The sequence below is a fragment of the Oenanthe melanoleuca genome, chromosome 2 (assembly GCF_029582105.1).
Source record: "Oenanthe melanoleuca isolate GR-GAL-2019-014 chromosome 2, OMel1.0, whole genome shotgun sequence".
Classification (NCBI taxonomy): Eukaryota; Metazoa; Chordata; class Aves; order Passeriformes; family Muscicapidae; genus Oenanthe; species Oenanthe melanoleuca.
In genome coordinates, this window is record NC_079335.1 from 144,160,750 (window position 1) to 144,179,659 (window position 18,910).

Genomic DNA, 18,910 nt, shown 5'->3' on the forward strand with positions numbered 1-18,910 from the left:
TGGGAGGAGTCATGGGGTTAAATCTCTGCTCCTTTTTGCTCCACTTTGTTAGTTTTGTCCTAGCATGAGGAGTTTTACTATATTAGGGCTGTTTTCCGTGGGTGGTGGCAGCAGCCTTGTATTTGTGGACCATAAAACTCTCTGAGAGCAAGGTCTGGGCTCTCAGAGGAGCAGCCCAGTTCCTGGCAGGGAGAGACAAACTGTACCAAAATATTTTTCACTGCATGTTTTCTAGATCTGTCACCATCAGAAAAAGTATTTTCTGTCAGTGGAACTGCTGAGGAGAAAGGGTTTTGAATCTTGAAGTAACTTTATCAAGTGTTTCCATCAGGATAACAACCTAAATAACCAGAAACATACATAAACAATAGCAAACCAATTATTAAAACACATTCGAGTAGAGGGAAACTTTTCTCCTCACACTGTTTGCCTTTCCTTTTCCTCTCCCTGTTTGCCATCATCATCTTTCTACCCTTCAAAGGTATTTAATTCAGGAGGAGGGAACAGAGTTGAAGAAATCAGTTCTGCTCACTAAAAGCCTTAGGACAGTGCAGTAATTTCTGTCTCGCTGTCTGAAATGCAAAGCTCATAACTTTTTTTTTATTTTTTTTTCCCTCTAAGCTCATGCCTTTGCGAGCGTTTGTGGTTACAGTTTCTATTTCTACACTGGCAAGTTCTGACTGTTTTGTTTTTGTTTTATTTTTTACCTTGTGAAAAGAATTATGCCTCCACCTAAAAGTTCACTAATCCTAAACTCTGACCTGCGGCATCTGCTTAAGACCCTCTCCTTGATTTGCTGACCACCGAGGACGGATTCAGAGCACGAAAAAGCGTCAGGCACAGAAAATCAGCGTGGCTGGGAAGCTCCAGGGGCAGGAGGAGGCCGGGCCAGCGGCGGAGACGCGGATTCGGAGCAGGGAGGAGCCAGGAGCAGAGGGAGCAGCGCTCGGCCGCGGTCGGGGCGCTGGGCACGGCGGCGTGCGGATGCGGAGAGATAAATGAGCAGTCAGAGGCAGGACGCGGTTCCAGCCCAGCGCCAGGAGCAGCCCCTGCCCAGGGAGCTGCGCTCGGGCACCGCTGGAGCCGGGAGCAGGAGCCCGGCGGCTCCAGCCCCGCGGCAGCGCTGAGCACCGCTGGGCACAGCTGGGCACAGCTGGGCACAGCTGCTGGAGCCGCCGCCGCTGGATCCTGCTGCTGCTGCTGCTGCTGCCGGCTCCTGCCGCAGCCATGGAGCCCAATGGCACATTCCTCGCCTGCAACAGTAAGTCTGGCCAAGTGTTTCAGCTCTCTTCTCTTGCCCAAGAGCTTTGTTTTTCCTCCTCTCTTCTCCTCCTTCTCCGCTTCTCCCATTTGAGCGTTTCATCGCTGTTACAGAGAGAGGGGACAGGTTTTTCCCTGTTGGCTGGAGAAGCATCTGCAAGTTCAAAAAGTGGATCCAGATCTCCTCCCCTTCATGGGAAACTAAAAGCGGGATGGCTGCTCTGCTGAGTTTTTTCTGCTGTCTTCACCAGTGCCTGGATAAACACCTGGGCTCAGGGGCTGGCCCTGTGACACTGCAAATATTTAAGTACAAAATAAGGAATGTTTATAAAAAAAGAAGTTCTCTCTGCCCTCGCAGTAAGTGAGATTTATTGGTGCCAAGTCTGGGAGGCTTGTCTGATAGACAGGGTAATGAAATATCCCCCCTTATTCCCTCACCCGACTTTATGTATTGCTTTGCTATGCCTTCTGTTGTATTTTACTTACTCTGAGGAGCAGAAACAACTCAGGGCTGTGACAGCTACAGGTTGAAATGGAATATTTTGATTCCCAGGAAATGGGAAAAGCCTCCAGTACTTTTATTTCAGGAGATGGGTGCTTTCTTACTACAGCCATGCTATAAACAAAAATAAACTGATACAACAATAAGTGATTACTCATGAACATAATCATTTTAGTGTTACCAGCAGAAATGTGAAAAGATTTCCCCAGGCTGATGAAATCTTCACTCTGATTTTCCCAGATGGTAGACATCCGACAGGAGGGTGAACCAGAGGTTAATGTTACAATTTTTGTAGGTATCTCATTCATTATACAGCCACTGGGGAAAGAAAGCTAAGAAACACATCTGGAACTGTTAAAACATTTCCCATTTTGGCCCGTGGGTTATTTTTCAGTGAATATTATTTAGTCCTCTGGGTTTGGGAACCAAGAAGAATTCAGTGGCTGGTAATCTATTTTTTTGTCTGAAGCAGAAAAATACACAAGTGTTGAATGAGCCAAGAATTTTAAAAAGTATTCACTGAAATTCCTTGACACATAACACACACACACACAAGTGCCAAAGTCACTCCAAATGCCAGGCTACTTAGACAAGAGGAGTTGCTCACATGTGGACTTCTTAGCAGGATCAGACTTGTGATATGTAGTTTGTCAGAAATTTCTGATACTGTGAGTTGTGGATATGCTTTGTCCCTGGCTCTGTTGAAACTCAGGTTCTTTCTTTCAGTTTCTCTCTTTTTTTTTTTTTTTTTTTTTTTTTCTCCCCCAAAATAGATACAACAACAGCTGTATTTACCATGTCAGAATTAATGTGGGCTATTAATACTCTTTCTCTTGCCTCATGAAGTTGGTTTGTTTCTGAACTGGGAGCCCTTGTGCTCAAAGATTGTAGAATAGCTAATTTGTGCTCTGCCTTATTCTTATACACTGACTTTTCACCCAAGACACTGTGTATATTGTGAGGGGAATGCCCTCTGCCACAGTCCAGAGGGAGGATCAGCTTGTAAAATGCTACAAGACAGGCCATTCCCTTGTTTCCTCTGCCAGCAAGTCCTCAGGATTAACATCTATATTGAAATTTCCAAATGAATCATCTTCACCTGCCCTTGTGTGCTGGGAGCACTGAGGAGTCTCCTTCTGGGCTTGAAGCTCCATGGGTGGAGGTAATGCAGCTTGGGATCAGCTGGGGTCTGCTCTGGAAAAATGGGTGACTTTGATCTCCTTTCCTACCAACAGAATTCTCCCAGTACCCACCTTTGGTGCAGGTTGTGTTTGGTGCACTACATGGGAGTTTTGTGAGCCATAGTTCCCCATAGTCCAGGGGAGTTTGGGATACTGACACATCCCACTACATTAAATAGTCAATGTGTCCCTTTTTTTGGACAGGACAAGTAAAATTCACTTTGGGTAATTTTTATTTTGACAAAAAAGCTGCTAAATTTTCCATGTGAGCAATGTCTTTTAGTAAAACTAAAGCCCACATTTGGTTCTGAGATTAGTGCCAGTGTGTAAAGCCTCATCAGCCCCAAAAGTAGCTAGGACAGGGCCAGAGGATGCTAGGGGAAAAACAGATTTTAATGAGGAAGTGAGAAAGAAAGAAGAGGGAAGTGCAGTCACTTGGAAAAGTGCTGCAGGTAGCAGAGATGAAAGGATTAATCCAAAAAAGGAATGCAGGGAAAAGCAAGAGGGAGAGGTTTGTGGGGAAGAGATGGTTTGTGTAGGAATGGAAACTCAGCTGCCTGGGAGCCCTGAGAGCCAAAGGTGTCAATGATTTGGGAGCCAAGCAGAGTTTCCTGTACAGGGACATCAATTTAAAAAGGTGTTTTGGAAGGAAAGCTGCAGATAAACACTTGGTGATTTGATCACACAGGGTGGGATTCAGCTGGGTCAGTGCTGATATCTCTAAGAAATTTGAGGCTTGTAGAGATCTAGACAGGAGTATTGCATCCTGTTTTCTCCTGGCCCCTTGTTGGCACTCTAGATAATTAAATTCTGCAGACTGACCCTCAGCCATGAGTCCCTGAGGTCCTTCCTGTGGGTGGAGGGTCTCAGTCCTCACTCAGCCAAGCCACCAGACCAGAAGGCTGCAGACCTTGGTCAGACATAGAGGTTGCTTTTTATTCATTTTGCAGGCAGAGAAGATTTTGACACAGTTTCTTCTAAACTGAAATACTTCCACACTTTAAATGAGCCAGCCTAAACACTGTGTGTGGGGAAATTCTCACACCTCAGGCTTCCCCTCACATGGTACCTTTTAAAGCTGAGGTACCACACAACAAGTCTCAGTGGCTGGTTTTGGCTACAGAAATTCCAGATAAATCCCTTAGGGGAAAAAAAAAAGGTTTTTTTTCCTAGTTTTGCATAATTCAGTTGTGCAATTTAATTATTGCACAAATTTTGCCCTGCTGCAGAATGTTGAGAATGACCTGCATTTTGTCTATGGAAGAAATTTCAGCTCCTGGAGAAAATGTTGAGTAAAGCTGTTAAGTAGGCTTTAAAAAATGAAGCTAGGACCCACCTACAACTGACTTTGGGTTTATGAAGAGAACATCTTCATCAACATGTTCCCAGAAACGTGACTTGGGAGTTGGGCAACTGAGCTGCTCGAGTGCTCCCGACTGCTGATCCTGGTCCTATCCATCAAGTTGATATCCTTCTTTTCAATTACTTTCTTTCCACACCAGCTACTGGAAAAGCTGTAATTTATTGCAAGCCAGTATTTTTTTACACTGTTTGCAGTCAAATTTCTATGTGCACTGTGATGAAGGAACAAGTGGAAGCAGCAAACTGGTTTTGGGTTCCCAAGCACGATGAACTTTAGCTGGGTGTTTTGTTTTAGCTGGATTTCATCAAGAGCACAGGGCAGTAGCTTTTGATGGGTCACAGCCTGCTCCCTGCACTGATCCAAGCTCCCTGTGAGGCACCTGGGCTGGCAGGAAGATGTATGAAGGTTTTCACAAATAAAGGTCATGATTTGTCTGTCTGTGAAATGTCTGAGCAGGCAGCCTGGCTTGGTTTGCACAAAGCAGGGCCAGGGCTCTGCACTGTTTAATTGCCAGCACATTTCCCAATGGTTTCAATCCACAGCAAGCTGGCAGATGGCATGGTCTGAGTGATGGGCCTGCAGCCCTTCCCAGTGGATAAAACCAGCCTGTTTTGGGGAAAGATGGGCTGCCTGGACTTGGCAGAGCTGGAGGAGGGACCATTCTCCTCCCAGAGACCGTTCAGACAAGGTGAGACAGCCAAAGGATACAGAGAGGAAGGGGCTGAGAAATGCTGGGCAGGGTGGCAGTGCTGATCCATCACACAGCTTCTGGCAGTGTGCAGGCAGAGGGAGGCTTTAGGCAGTGATTTGGAGGAGAGACTTGGGAGAACTCATCCTGTATGAATTTTTAAGGTTTCCTGTATATGGTTTCTGCCCCTGCTCAGCAGGACATCTCAAGCACTCTGTGAAGGGAGAGGGCAAGAAAAGACAATGTAAGGAGGAGGAGGAGGAGGTTTGCTGCTGAAGCCCATTCTCAGTGTGACCACAAGGTGGAACTTGGTACATACCACATGCTCTGAAGAGACACCCACTGGGAACAAGCAGCAGCATCGTTGGCCAGGGATGCACCCATGTATCTGGAATCAGCACCCACTCCCTGATCCCCACTTCCCCACAGGGAGCAAGAAGGAAGGTGCTGGTGTAGAGGATCCACAGGCATCTTTTGCTGGAGGTGGGAAGCTGTGCCTACAGCAAGGATGTGAGGTGTCACTGGGGGAATAAGCTGAGAGCACTGAGTGGTGTCCTGGAGGTAGCAGAGGAGGAGGAGGAAAGAAGATTTCTGCAGGTAGAATATGGCAGGGCATGGATGAAGTGAGGAACAGACTCCAGAGGGAAGGACAGGGCAGGTGGGGACCTGCAGATGTGAAAGGCACCTTTCTGTCACATTCTTTAGTAAGAAGAATGGCATAATGTAAAACAGACCTGTTTTTTTCTTCTTGGTAACAAATACAGAGCAAGGCACAATCTTTGGCCCCTTTAGGGGGAAAATCTCCCCTGAATATGACATTTATTATTTGATATGTAGTTCTCATAGGCATTACTAGCTCTAACTTGCATCACGTGCAAGATGGGGAAGTGGTGAGATCATCACCAGCACAGGTATTTTTATTCTGCTCCTAAATTACCACAAGTCTGGGCAAATCAGCAGCTGAGTTTTGTCACATCATTTTTGTCAGTGTGCTCTAAAGAGACTGTGATGAGAAGTAGGGTTGCACCAGTTTTGGTGTTGCCTAAATATGATGGTGGTGGGAGAACAAGTGCAGCCCTAATAAAGAACTCAAAAGCCAAGCTGCTTCTCCCAGTGTGAAGTGGCAATAGTGCTCCCTTGTGAAAGGATGTGATGGAAATTAATTAATTTTGGAAGTCATCTGAAGAACAGCCTGTGGATTGTACTGTTCTCACATAGCCCATTTCCTACCAGACACTGCAGCCACTCCATCTGTAAGTGCCTGTTTCCTGGATTTTCAAGCATTTTGCTAACTTTGGGACCATGTTCTGACATCCTCATTCCCATTAATTTCCATGCACTCTGTGAGTAATCCAGCTGGAATCAATAGGGTGATGAGCACAGCCCCAGTCCTGGGCACAGGGACGTGGATAACTTCACCTATTTATTTAATTGGTATTGGTCATGTGGGTAAAATTGCACGACCCACTGAGGTGCAGTTACCTGCAGTGAATAAGGCTTGAGGAATTTTTTCATGAGCCATTTGCAGGAATCACTTCCTCCCGTGCTGGAGTGTGACGGCAGCACCGTGTAACATCAGTGCCCATGTCACACTGACCCATCAGGCTTCTTCTGTGAGTTGGGGCATTGTCTTTAAATGAGCTCAAGACCACCATAAATCCAGCCCAGTCATTTCCCAAAGCAGGCAATTTCTGTCCTGATTATCTCATCTTCATTTTAAAAACAAACTGATTTGAACAGCTTTGCATCTCTGAATCCCTCACAACAGCAAAACTTGCATATTGCTGTTCTGGAGAGGTATCTAAAATAATTTAATGCTGACCCTGTGTTTTGTGGATGAGCTAACTTCAAGGCTAAGTACAGTAAAATGTTCTCCAAGGGCATGGAAAGCTTTGAGCAGAGCTGTCACTGGCACTGCTATTAGCAATTAATGAGAAAGTGAAGCACAGGGGCTCTGTGTGTTCCCAGATCAATCCCTATGGGATGCTGGTTGCTGCTGGACAGGAGAGCTGGAGTGTAGAAGCAAATTGTTTTGCTAAGGCAATTACAGAAGACTTCCCCACTCCTTTAATTAGATCAGTCCTCTCCAGCACAACGTGAAATATGGGAAGTGCTCAGAGACTGATAGCTAATAAATATCATCCAGCCATTACATCATGGTGCTCACCTCCTTGCCAGGGCAAAAACAAAGCTCCCAGCTCCCAGGGGAGTGCTGTGGAGATCACAGCTCTGACATCCAGCCCCTGTCTGTGCAGGGGCCCAGAAAGGCTGGAGGGGTTTCCCAAATACCCACTGACAGCCTGGCTGACGTGTTCAGCAATGTCCCATCCAGAAATTGCCTTTATTCTCTTTGCTGTCTGTGATCTGCAGTGGCTGTGTGTAAATAGTTATTAGATGTACTGCTGTCCAAGGCCATGCAAGGACTCTGTGTTGTACCCAGAGAGTTTCTCACCTGCAGTGTATGGCAGTGATTGGTGACTCTGACCCTGCCCTTGTGCTGGTCAAACAACCCAGTCCTCTGTGTTTCTCTGTGAGGGCTGGTAGGGATTCCTTCAACCTACAGAGAAATAAGAGAAAGGTACCTGGATTGACAGACACCAAAAACAGAGATAATGTTTATAAAACCTGTATTGAATGTGATGAGGGGCTGGTGAATGGAAAGCCTTCATTTAGATTGCAAACAGTGACTAAAACAGTGACGTGTGGTTTGATATTAAGTTTCCAAGGTATATGCTGATTCTGCAGTAAGGAACATTCACCCCAGTTTGACCTGTGTCCCTGCAATACCTTCACCCTTACAGCAGCAGCTTACACAGGCAATGACAAAAAAAAAAAAAAAAAAAAAAGTCTGTGACAAGGTGTGTGTATAGCTGCTGTTTTTCCCTTCAGGAAAGGTCGTAGCTAGGGAAGAGGTGGATTTTAGCCATTGCCAGGACAATGGAGAATGGCTGTGAGTTTCAGCAAAGGAAATTTATACTGGTCATAACAAACATATTCTGAGAACATGTGAGCTCTTGTGCAGGTATTTAAATTGGCTTTGGAGTCTCTGTCCATAGAGATATCCAAACTCACCTGGACAAGGCTGCAAGCAACAAGATCTACCTCTGAATGCGACTCTTCACTTTGAATGGATGGTTAAACAAGGGAGCCCCAGAGGTTTATTCCAACCTGAATTATTTCGTGATTCTGTGTAATCATTGACTTGCTAAATCCCTGAGGGGCCTTATTCCTGTACCAGAGTGCAGGGCAAATCTGAATTGCAAGAATAAACCCAAAGCTATGCAGAAATGTGGGGTCAGTGACTCACCCAAGTCACACGGGAAATCGGTGGCAGAGAAGACACTCTTAGGAAAATACTCTTCCGTTGGTGGAAAAGGAAGAACATTAAAACTCCGTTTCCGAGCATCTTTTGGGGCACATCTGCCCTGGCTAGGAGGTGTTTTAGCACCGCGTTCAGCGCTGTCACTGCGAGCAGACGGAGCGGTTCTGCACGGAGGAGAAAGGGTGGAGCCAGGCTCGCTCGGATCCAGCGTTCGTGGGCAGGACAAGGCAGTGATTAGAAGCCACAAACAATATCTGCGACTCCTCCAGCCTCTGGAAACCATGCGTAAGATCCCACTGGTGGAAAACTTGTTCCCTCTACCTGGGCAGCTGCCGGCGGGCTGCTCCTCTTGATCTCGCATCCAGCGTGCGAAGCGGGAGGAGAGACTTCCCCGAGTCCCACCCCCGGCCGGACTCTGCCCTGCCGCTGTCCCGGAGCTGCTGGATGAGCAGCGGTGCCCGCGGGGGTGGCACGGCCCCCAGCCCTGCCCTGCAGCATGCAGTGCATCCGCAGGCAGCCCAAGCGCACCGCGTCCCAGGAGAACGTGCTGCTGGAGCAGAGCCGCAGGGTGGCCGCGCTGAATGGCATCAGGCTGGGTAAGGGACGGCTGGGGCGGACCTGGCCACCGCCAGCTGCTTCTCGCTCTTTTCCCTGCGCAGAGGCAGCGCTCCACCCTGAACTACAGGGTTATTTTTAAATCCCAAGTTTTCCTCTCCTTTCTTTCGCGTGTAGGCACACGCCAGATGTGCGATTCGCTGGAGGCATCAAAGAATGCGGGCAAAGAATCTCTTGCTGGGCTTTCTCTGATGGAGGGTGTTTGGGGAGGGCAGTGCCCTTCTCCTGCCCGGTTTCGACCCTGCCTGTTGCTGTAAGAGCCCAGGGGACCAGGCAGAGGCTGCTGATGAAAGAGGAAACCCGGGGAGTTTCATAACTTGTGTGCCTGGCTATGAACTCATTGCTGGTTCCTGCTCTCTGGAGGCACAGCCCCGGTGGATGTGAGTTCCTTGATGGCTGTGGACACAGAGGGTGGATGGAAGTGGCAAATAGCCACTTACCCACCCGAATTCCTTAGGTTTTACCAGAAAGGCTTTCTGCCCTTTTAAACCAGCAAACCTGAGTTAAGCCTGGTCTGTAAGCAGGTGGGAGGGGGAGGGCGGGAGGAGACTTGTTTTATAGCGGCTGTAATTAAATTATATCAGATCAGATTTATGAGAATAGTGCAGCAGTACAGGTTATCACTGCCATCCTAACTGTCTCCTCAGTGAACACAAAGCCCAGCTCCTACCGTGGCAGCTCTTGTTTTATTTGGCTTCCTGCTTGCTGTAAACCTGAGCTAGATAAGCCAAAGGTTAACATTTCTGATGTCTCAGTGTCTGAAACTTGTGCAGTGTGTTAACATGATGGTTATTGCAGTGCTGTGTGTGCTCGAGGTGCTCCTACCTTGGCCAAACATGATTTGCACTCTGAACATCACTGCATGCTGAATATACTCTGTTCAGAAAGTGTGTGATTGATGTTTTGCAAGTAGGGAGGTCCTGACCCTTGAAAGGCACTCTGGAATTTTGCATGCTAAGTGTGTATTTGGTATTTTACAGAGGATGCTAAGCAAGACACAGCCTTGCCACATGTTTCAGGCAGGATTTGCACATCTGTTTCAGTGCAGTGGTTGTGCTTCTCTTGCTAAATGTTGTTATATAGTTGGGAGTCAATATCCTTGTCCTGCTGCACAGTGTTTTTTTAACTTTTAAATGGTGTAGGTGTACAATGAATTCTTAGAAATGAGTTTTCATTGCTGTGAGATGGAGCTCTGGACCACAAACCTCCTCCACTTCAGGCTTTGAGCAGTCTGGTCTAGTGGAAGTGTCCCTGCCCATGGCAGGGGGGTGGAATCCCCTTACAGGGGGAACCTGTAAGGTTCCTTCCAACCCAAACCATTCCATGATTCTCCATGGGGCTGTTAGGAAGAAGTCTTCAGGTTTCTTCTGGGAAAAGGTGGGTTTTTTTCTGGAAAGCAGTTCAAATAACCAGCTGAGAGTAATGTCCCACTGACACATCAGGGTGTGTTTGTGGTTCCTGTATCAGCAGATCAGAGTGTCTTGTGCTGCATCTCTGGCCTTACAAAATGCAGGTAGAAATACAGAAGTTAAGTGAGTCACCCAAAAAAGAGTCTGTGCCAGTGCTGGTTGGGCATAGAAGGCATGAAGCACTGGGGAAGAAGAAGGGGAGTTTTGACCACGCTATTACACTGACAGGGCTGTGCTGGTGAACAGGGTGAAGGGCTCTGAGCTCCAGGTGTGTCAGAAATGTGTGGTTCAAGCCTGGAGGAGAGGAATCTGCCCTTGGCCACCATCTGTGCCCATCCAGATTTGTTTCCTTTACATTGGTGCAGCTCTTTGGGATGTCCTGGTAGCAGGACACGTTACAGATGCTGCACACAGGGTCTGTGGAACAAAACATGCCCTGGGTTAAATTGATTTCTCATTTCACACTTACAGACATGGGCATCCAAAGGATTTCATGGGTTTCCTGCTTTCCTTGTCATGTCACCCTGGGCTGACACGTCCTCTTCTTAGTCCTGTACTGATTCCTCGAGTGGATGGGATCTGAAGAAAAAGAAGGAATTAAGCTGGGAGCTAGAATAGAAATGAGGGTGAACAGGGAGAAGGGAGCAGTTGGTTTCCTCTCCAGGAGCCTGGAGGGGACCCCCAGGGATGTTAGTGAGGCTGCAGTCTGTGCACTTGGAGGAGCTTTGCTTTAAAGCCAGCTCAGGAGACCAAGAACCTGTGAGGCTGTTGTGGTGTGTGTCCTTCCTCTGGATGATCTGGCCTCTCATCAGCCCCTGGGAATGCTGTCCCAGGCCCCATAGCTGACCTCAACTCGCCACCTTTCTGTGCTTTTTTTCTTCTCTCCAGGAATTTTTTTCTGGGGTTTTCTGTGGGGGAAGCATTCAAATTCCCCTCTTAGAAACCTCCAGACCACTCATGAGCTGAGAAACCAAGCAGTGCTGTAGTGGGAAAGACAATTAATGAGATACCTAATTTAATTCTGAGAAAGAGAGAAGCCAAAAGCCACCTTTGCAGGATCTCCAGCTTCTACTCTGATGCTTTCAGCTCTGGATGTTTCAGCCTGGCTCAGCTCTGGGCATGCTCCTTTAGCTAAGCAAAACCAATAAATGGTGTGAGCCGCTCACAAAGTGGACACTGGACACCCCTGGTATTTCTCTCTGATGTAAATCTCAGGTTTTGGCAGCCTAAAGTGCTCTCTTTAGGCCAGTGTATCCCAGTTACAAACTCACAGTGCTGGTTTTTGCTGTTGCCATCATGACCCACATTTGCAGCACCTGGCACATCAGTTTCCTGTATGGAATGTCAGGAGACTGGGAATTTGGACACTTGGATCTCATGGTTTTGTTTTTCAAGCAGGTCTGAAGTGATGCCTGGTAGTTTATTGTCTTGCCTTGTTTAAAAACCAGTGATTCAAAGCAGCTGTGTCTCCCAGAGAAGAACCAACCCAATGTGACAGGGGACACTGCAGTGAAAAATGTTATTTATGAGACTCCATGTTATGTTTGTATAGCACTGAGGAGTTTCCCTGGAGGTGAGGGTCAGGTGGCTGCAGGTGGCCAAGTGGCTCCCTGCACTGTCAAGGTGAGTTAGAAAAGTTTCCTCTGAGCTGGGATGTGCATGGTCAGCACTGCAGAGTTAAATGCTGCTTCCCCAGCTCTGAACCAGCCTTTCATGCAGAGCTGCAAGGTGCCTATTACAGAAAGCCCAGGGTGTGTTTCTTGTGTTTCATGCTCTCACCCTCCTCAGTCTGCATGCTTCAGATCTGTAATTAATGGTTGGCTAGAGGGACAGATTCTCCAAGGTATTTAGGTATGTGGAAGTCATGCACTGCTGAGACACTCAAAACGACACAGAATGCCAAATCTGTGTTTTCAGAGTCTCAGTGGGTGCCTGTTTTCCTCTCTAGATGTCTTAAGTGCCCTCCTGAATCTAGGCTAAGCTGTGAAATCTGAAGTTCCCACAAGCAGAAGGTTTGGTTGCTATTCCTGACATTGCATTGGCCTCGTGGTGTAGAAGGACAAAGACCCTTTGGATGGTTGAGCAATGAGGGGATCGTGGCTGCCCCTTACTGCTGCCTTAGGGATCTGGTGCTGCCTGCCACCAAACTTGTGTCTCCTGAGCTTCATCTGCTCTGCCAAACTCCCACGTGGGTAGGAAGGCACTGCTTGCCAGAGGAGGATGAGAGATATCTTTGTGTATTCCTGTTTCCGCAAAGGAAATTTTGTTGCAGAATAGATTTGAAATCACTTGAAAGTTCCTGACAGCATTCCAGTTACAAGTTATGCAATTTTCCTTTTTCTGCTTTTACTGTTCTGTTGTTGGTTTTGTTGTAGCTTTTGCATCCTAACAGTATTTGCTGAGGAGATATTTTCTCTTTGTAAAAGTCCTGAGAATTATAACACAAAGTCTTCAGACTCAATCTGAGAAGTGTTCAAGTCTTCAGCCTTGTATCGTGAAGGGACATGGATAATTTCTGGGTCTCTCTGCTCTGCTCTCGTCCCCAGACCTGGGAAGGGAAAACTCTTTGAGCATCATTTCTTGAGCTGCCTCTTCAAACATTACCACTTCTGTTTCTCCACAGGCCTCAAGGATGACAAGGACCTGAAGTTCCTCCTGAAGGGCAGCCACCTGCTGAAAGTGAAGTCAAGCTCCTGGAGAAAGGAGCGGTTCTATAAGCTCCAGGAGGACTGCAAGACCATATGGCAGGAGTCAAAGAAGGTGCTGAGATCCCCAGAGTCACAGATCTGTGAGTAAAGTTGGCTTTGTCAGAGGTGCCTGGGGTGAACCAGGACCATTATGTGGTGTGGAGGGAGGCTTTGGAGCCAGGAGAGCAGGTGCTTCGTTCCTCCTGTGACACACAGTGAGTGATGCTCTCAGCTCTGGGACAGCCAGAGGAATCTGCCGTGTCAGGAATGGCCACATTGCCCAGGCTCATGAGCTGCTGCCTCAGGTGGTTGTGGGGTGGGCTGTGCTGGTCCCAGCAGCCCTGCCTGCCTCGTTTCCTCCCCAAATTGTTCAGGTCACTCAGATGCCCCAGCCCTAGCTCAGTGTGAGACACGGTGTGAGCATTTGTGGTGTGATGTGTGGCTGTTGCTCCTTTCCTGCCTGCAGCCCCAGGGAAAAATGGCATTTAAACCTCACAAGGGAACTGCAGGGATGTGAAAATCCAAGGGCTGACAGGAGATGTCTCTGGGAAAAAAAAAAAAGCCTATTCTCATCCTTATCTTGGAAACCCAGAATCTGCCCTGCTGTTAAAAGTTCAGATACTACAATCACCATTATATGGCACAGGAAAAACCATTCTGTTCCAGCAGCACCCAGCTTGGCACCATAACTGGGACCACAATTGAACCCAATTGTGCAGTCAAAATGGAATCAGGCCGGGTGTGTGTCTGTTTATGTCTTTTTCTTCTCATTCCATATTTTTCTGACACATTTCTCTGTATTTTCTGACATTTTTTCTCTCTTATTTCACTAATCATTGTGGTCTTGTAAATCCAAGAGATAAATTAGTAACATGGAATATGTTTTATGGCATGTTGAAATGTGTTAATTGCACAATTCTATTGGTAATGATCACAATTAACTAAATGAAGGGTGGGGTCTTTCAAATGACCTCCCTTCCTCCCACAAACAGTGATAAGATTTCCAGTAGGAGGAGCAAAGTAGCAGAGTAAAATATGTTTGGTTTGTAATCCTAATGGCCAGAGTCTTCTCTTGGGCAGCTCATTGAATATCTTTGTGCATCCTTCTCCACACACTTTCTTTCTCTTCCCTCTAACTAACTGTAAAGGCTTTGAATCATAGAATCACAGAGGTTTGGGCTGAAAGGGACATTAAAGACCATCCAGTTCCAACTCCCTGCCATGGGCAAGAACAGCTGGACCAGGTTGCTCCAAGCCCCATCCAGTCTGGCCTTGGGCACTTCCAGGAATGGGGCATCCACAGCTTCCTTGAGCAACTTGTGCCAGTGTCTTGTCACACTCTGAGCAAAGAATTTCATTCTAACATCTCATATAAATCTCTCCTTTCTTAGTTTAAAACTGTTCCCCCTTGTCCATCACTATCTGCCCCTGTAAAAAGTCCTTCTCTCTCCTTTCTTATAAAAGGGGAAGGCTGCAGTGAGACCTCCCGTGAGGCTTGGGTTGGAGGCTGTCCCCTCCTGTGTTTGGCTGCCCAGCCTGGTGGGTCCTGAGCTCAGCTGGGCTCTTCAGGTGTCCCAGTGCAACAACCCATCACAACAACAGCAAACAGAAAGTCCTCAGTGAATGTTTGCTCCCTGGGAAAGCCTTCTCTGCTGAGCTCTGTCCCATATAAAACCAAAGTCCTTTCCCAGATAAGTATATATCTTTCTCTGTGTAAAATATCTTGCTAATATAACTTGCTCTAAATCAAATAAGGGTGTGAGTTGAGAAGAATAACTTTCAGAGCTCCCTTTCCTGTGCTCTGAGCCAGCAGTTTCCAAATTATGGGGTCTGAGAGCACCTACAGCACAGTCCTGACCCCACCTAGTCCTTGGAAGGAAATGGGAAGGATCCTTGTCTGTGGCTCCAGGTTCCCTGGTGTTTGCCTGGAGGAGCCCTGTGGGTCCATGGCTGTGGCAGTGGCATGGAGAAGGGGTGAGACTGTGACTTTTAATAAAGAAGAGCTCAAATGCTTTGAGCTGGGCTCTGAGCACAGGCTGGGGCTGTGTCTGCCTGGGTGTGGGTTTGCAGCTCTCCAGATACACTGTGGTAACTGGGCACAGCCAGCATTGCCACACTGCTGGAGGCAGGCAGTGCCACTGTGGGCAGGAGAACGTGCTGTGCCCTGGGAGTGTCCCAGGGACACGTGGAGATGGAGCAATGGCACCAGGCTGTGCCCCACTGCCCTCACTGTAAAGAATCACTGCCTTAGAGCTGATCTAACCCTGCTTTCTGGCAGTGTGAAGCCATTCCCCTTTGTCCCATCACATTCCTTGTCAGAACTCCCTCCCTTGATCTCTTGGAGGCCCTTTAGGTACTGGAAAGGGCTCTGATGTCTCCCTGAGCTTCTCTTTAGGTTGAACATCCCCAGCTGAGCAGAGCAGAGGGCTCGAGCCCTTGGAGCATCTTTGTGGTTCCTCTGGGCTTGTTCCAACAGATTCACATCCTTGGACACCCCAGAGCTGCAATACTGGAGGTGTTGTGTCATGAGTGCAGAGGAGAGGGACAAAATCACTTGCCTCAACCTTCTGGTCATGTTTCTCCTTGCCTTTCTCTTTTATTGATCCTCTCAGACCTTCCACTTGGGAGTTTCCAGAGTTATCACTGTGTTTGAGTTTTATTCTGGAGCTTTTAACTTCACCAGGCTGCTTTGGGTGTGGGTACAGAGTGGATTATCCCTGCCTCTGGCTCTGTCACCACATCTGCCTTCTCATTTGGTCCAGTGGGAAGGCTCTCACATCAGAGGAAGAGTGCAGGGTCGTGATTTGAGACCCAAAATCAGGAACTTTAGGGAGAGTCCCTGCAGAGAGTCACATTTCCTTGTTAACAGACACTGAGTTTGCTCCCCAGGACAAAGCCTTTCTAAAGCTGCAGATAAGCTCCCTTTGCAGGATGGAAAAAAAGGATGAGCAGAATGGAAATTGGGAGGTTTAGCAGCAGGTCTAATCTTATCTGCAGCATTGCTGACAGTGATGGATGCACCTCACAGGAGGGAAGTCTGGGTAGACTAAAGGATATGTTTTTGTTTGGATAGATTCTTGTTATTCCTGTTGGTATTCTTATGACCATGTGGAAAAGCTATTTGTAAACCATTGTGTGATGGAGTCCAGTAGATAAAACTGGGGGCTGCCAAGGTTAGGAGAATCTCAGATGTTTGAAGTTCAAAAAACCCCACTTATCAGGGTTGTGACAGGAGCAGATGTTGCCTGGATCAGATACATGGGGTATAAGCAGTACCTTCCTCTGTTGTCTTTATTTTAAACAACTAGGAATTTAAATCAGATGTTGTCTTCATAGCTGCATTATCCAAACAGGGCTTTGGGGATAAGCTGTCCTTCCAAAATGGTTTCTGATCTCATAGAATAATCCATTTTTTCCTTATTGTCAATAATTCCTTGTTTTCCAGTATGTTCCATTTAGGCCTCAGAGTACTTATTTTTATTTTTTTTTTCCAAAAGCCCTTGAAGCATCTGAAGTCAGTTTTCCAACAAGCATGTTCTGCCCTTTGTGTACTCTCTGTTTACCTCCAGCAGAAACACAGAGGTGCTGGGCACCAAGGGCTGCTCAGAAGCACCTTTAAAAATCCATTTTTCACTACAAGTTGCTCCTTCCTGTGGCTGAGCTACAAGCAGATCCACAAACACATGCTGTTCTCATTATCCTAACTGATGGGTAGGGTGGATGCTTCTTTGGCCCATGAGGCTTTTACAGTGCTTTCTGCCTGGCCTCCAGAAATGGAATTAAAGTGGCTGGATTAACAGTTTTGAGGCAAAGAAAAGATTTGTGCAAGGGAGTTGGAAAACAGCTCATTCTGAGGCAATTCACTCCTGAGCATCTCTGTGGTGTGAGGGAGGAGAGCCAAAGGGGGCAGAGCAGCAGCACTGTCTTGTTTAGCTGTGGTCAAATATCAGATCTCATGTAGGTAGAAAAAAACAAAAAACAAACAAAAAAAAAAAGCCAAAAGGCATTTGCTGCTTTCAGTGAAATTGATTTCTCAAAGTATTTTCTTAAACCAGCTGTAATCCCTAGTGTGAGCTCACTTAAGCCAGACTCAATCCCTTTAAAAACTCTCTCAACTTGGGGATTTGTGGGAATGGTTGAAAACTTTCCAGTGGATCATCCCTTTGAGCAGTTGGTGGAGGAACAGAGTATTCAAAGGCAGAGGGGAAAGGCTGAACGGGTCAGTTCAGTTTAGGGGTGCTACAGTGGGGCCCCAGAGATGGTGCTTTGGCACCTCCTGCACTGTGTCTCTGCTCTGTTCTCCATGGCAGCCTGAAAAGTTCACACACTGCACCAGGGATGAGTCACTGGGGCTGCATGCTTGAGTCAGAGCAGTGAAGTCAAGAGAGAACGTCAGGAGCTGCAGCTGAAATATTTCCCTTTCTAGCCAAAAGCTTTACGTAAAAACTATTATTGTTGAGTTTTTCTTTTTCTGTTTTTTTGGTTAAAATAATCCATTTTGGGAGGTGATCTAAACTCAGTTGCACTACTGAGTGTTGCAGTGATGACTGTATTATTACTTAAAGTCATGAAATTGATCTTTTGATTTGATAATTAGTAATTCTCACTGTTAAAAATGCACAGAATTTGTTTCTGTTCCTCTGGTTTCAGGCACAGTTATAGGATATTTTCTACTTGGTTTAAACATGGTACAGAAAGTTTATGTTTATAGCCTGGTACCAGTGTTGAGCAGAAAACTTTTTCCTTTGCTTTTGGCTTGCTGTGAAATTTATGAATATCCTTAAAATACCATGCAATGAACATGCCACACCACTTTTGTGGAAGAATGAATTATTGTCTCCATTGAATTACTGTCCTGAACTTGCTTGCAGAAGAACAGGAAGGATGTAATATTGTTTTGTGTTTGCTCGAGTCACGAAGCAAAAGCTTGAAATTGTTCCTGATAAGTGTCTAAAGTCAACAGAAACTCTCAGCAACCTGTGTGCACACAGCAGGTAGCTGGCTGCACCAACAGCTTCCTTCTGCAGCTTCTTGAGGAATCATTGCTTTCGTGGCCAGACATGCATTTATCCCTGGAAAAATATGTGCTGATGTGAGTGCGTTATGCAGGGCGGCCGTCAGCTGTGAAAACAAACCCATCTGTCTGCAGGTCTCGTTAGCTTTTATCAAAATCACTCAAGCCATCCAGCATGTCAGTTCAGATGCAGAGCTGCCTGTTCCTTCCATTGAGTTTTGAACCAGGCCACCGTGGACAGTTTTCATCACTGACAAGAATTGACTTTATTCTCTGTAGCATATGTTAAATGCAAAGTGTTGAGAGCCTCACATCCAAATTTAGCAGTGCTGTGATGGCAGGGGAAGTAGGAGCTGGTCACCAAAATAGTTTGCAGGGCCCTGGTTGTGTGGAAGGAATGCAAATAGAGATCACTGTCTTTGCTTCAATGCCTCAATGGTGGGTAGAGTAGAAGACTTTATACCCATATAAAGACCTTTTGTATAAGGTAAGTACCTTATATGAAAGGGTATTTCCAAACAACCTGTAAAATTGCATGTGCATTGTGTCACTGGTTGCCAGCTGGTAAACACACGCCTGCAATGAGGGCAGACTGCTGTGCAGCAGATCTGGAGTGAGAACAACCTGCTGAGCGTGTCAGAGGAGGGGAGTGGAGAAGGGAATGGATGAGGAATCAGCAGCTGGGACCTGCTGTAATTCACACACAGGGAGGTGAAAGAGCAATGCCAGCAGGGCTGGGCTCATGCTGAACCCACCCTGAGTCATTATGTTAGATATCCCTCAGGGATGAGGGTGATGGATAGATAGCCTTTGGTATTCCTGACAGTGCTCCACTCCCGCTGATTCCAAAGGTCCTGATCCCAACTGTG

General features: G+C 46.8%; 1 protein-coding gene and 1 long non-coding RNA gene across 3 annotated transcripts in view; one reads left to right on the top strand and one right to left on the bottom strand.

Moving 5' to 3' along the window:
* Nucleotides 1–295: 295 nt before the first annotated feature.
* Nucleotides 296–8,686, bottom strand: LOC130249651 (uncharacterized). The gene is made up of 3 exons (XR_008839827.1): nt 8,302–8,686; nt 7,447–7,551; nt 296–1,553 (listed from the first exon to the last, which is right to left on the bottom strand). It is a non-coding gene; the product is annotated as an uncharacterized LOC130249651 (long non-coding RNA).
* PLCD1 (phospholipase C delta 1) overlaps nt 635–18,910 on the top strand; it is a 48,920-nt gene continuing 30,644 nt past the window's right edge. The window contains exons 1-2 of one of the 2 annotated variants that reach the window (XM_056484615.1): nt 635–1,261; nt 12,964–13,128. In XM_056484615.1, the coding sequence (XP_056340590.1) occupies nt 1,228–1,261; nt 12,964–13,128 (199 nt within the window). In that variant the 5' untranslated portion in view covers nt 635–1,227. Of the gene's footprint in view, nt 1,262–8,405; nt 8,913–12,963; nt 13,129–18,910 lie in introns of those variants that run through there. The other variant, XM_056484614.1, reaches the window with a different exon arrangement.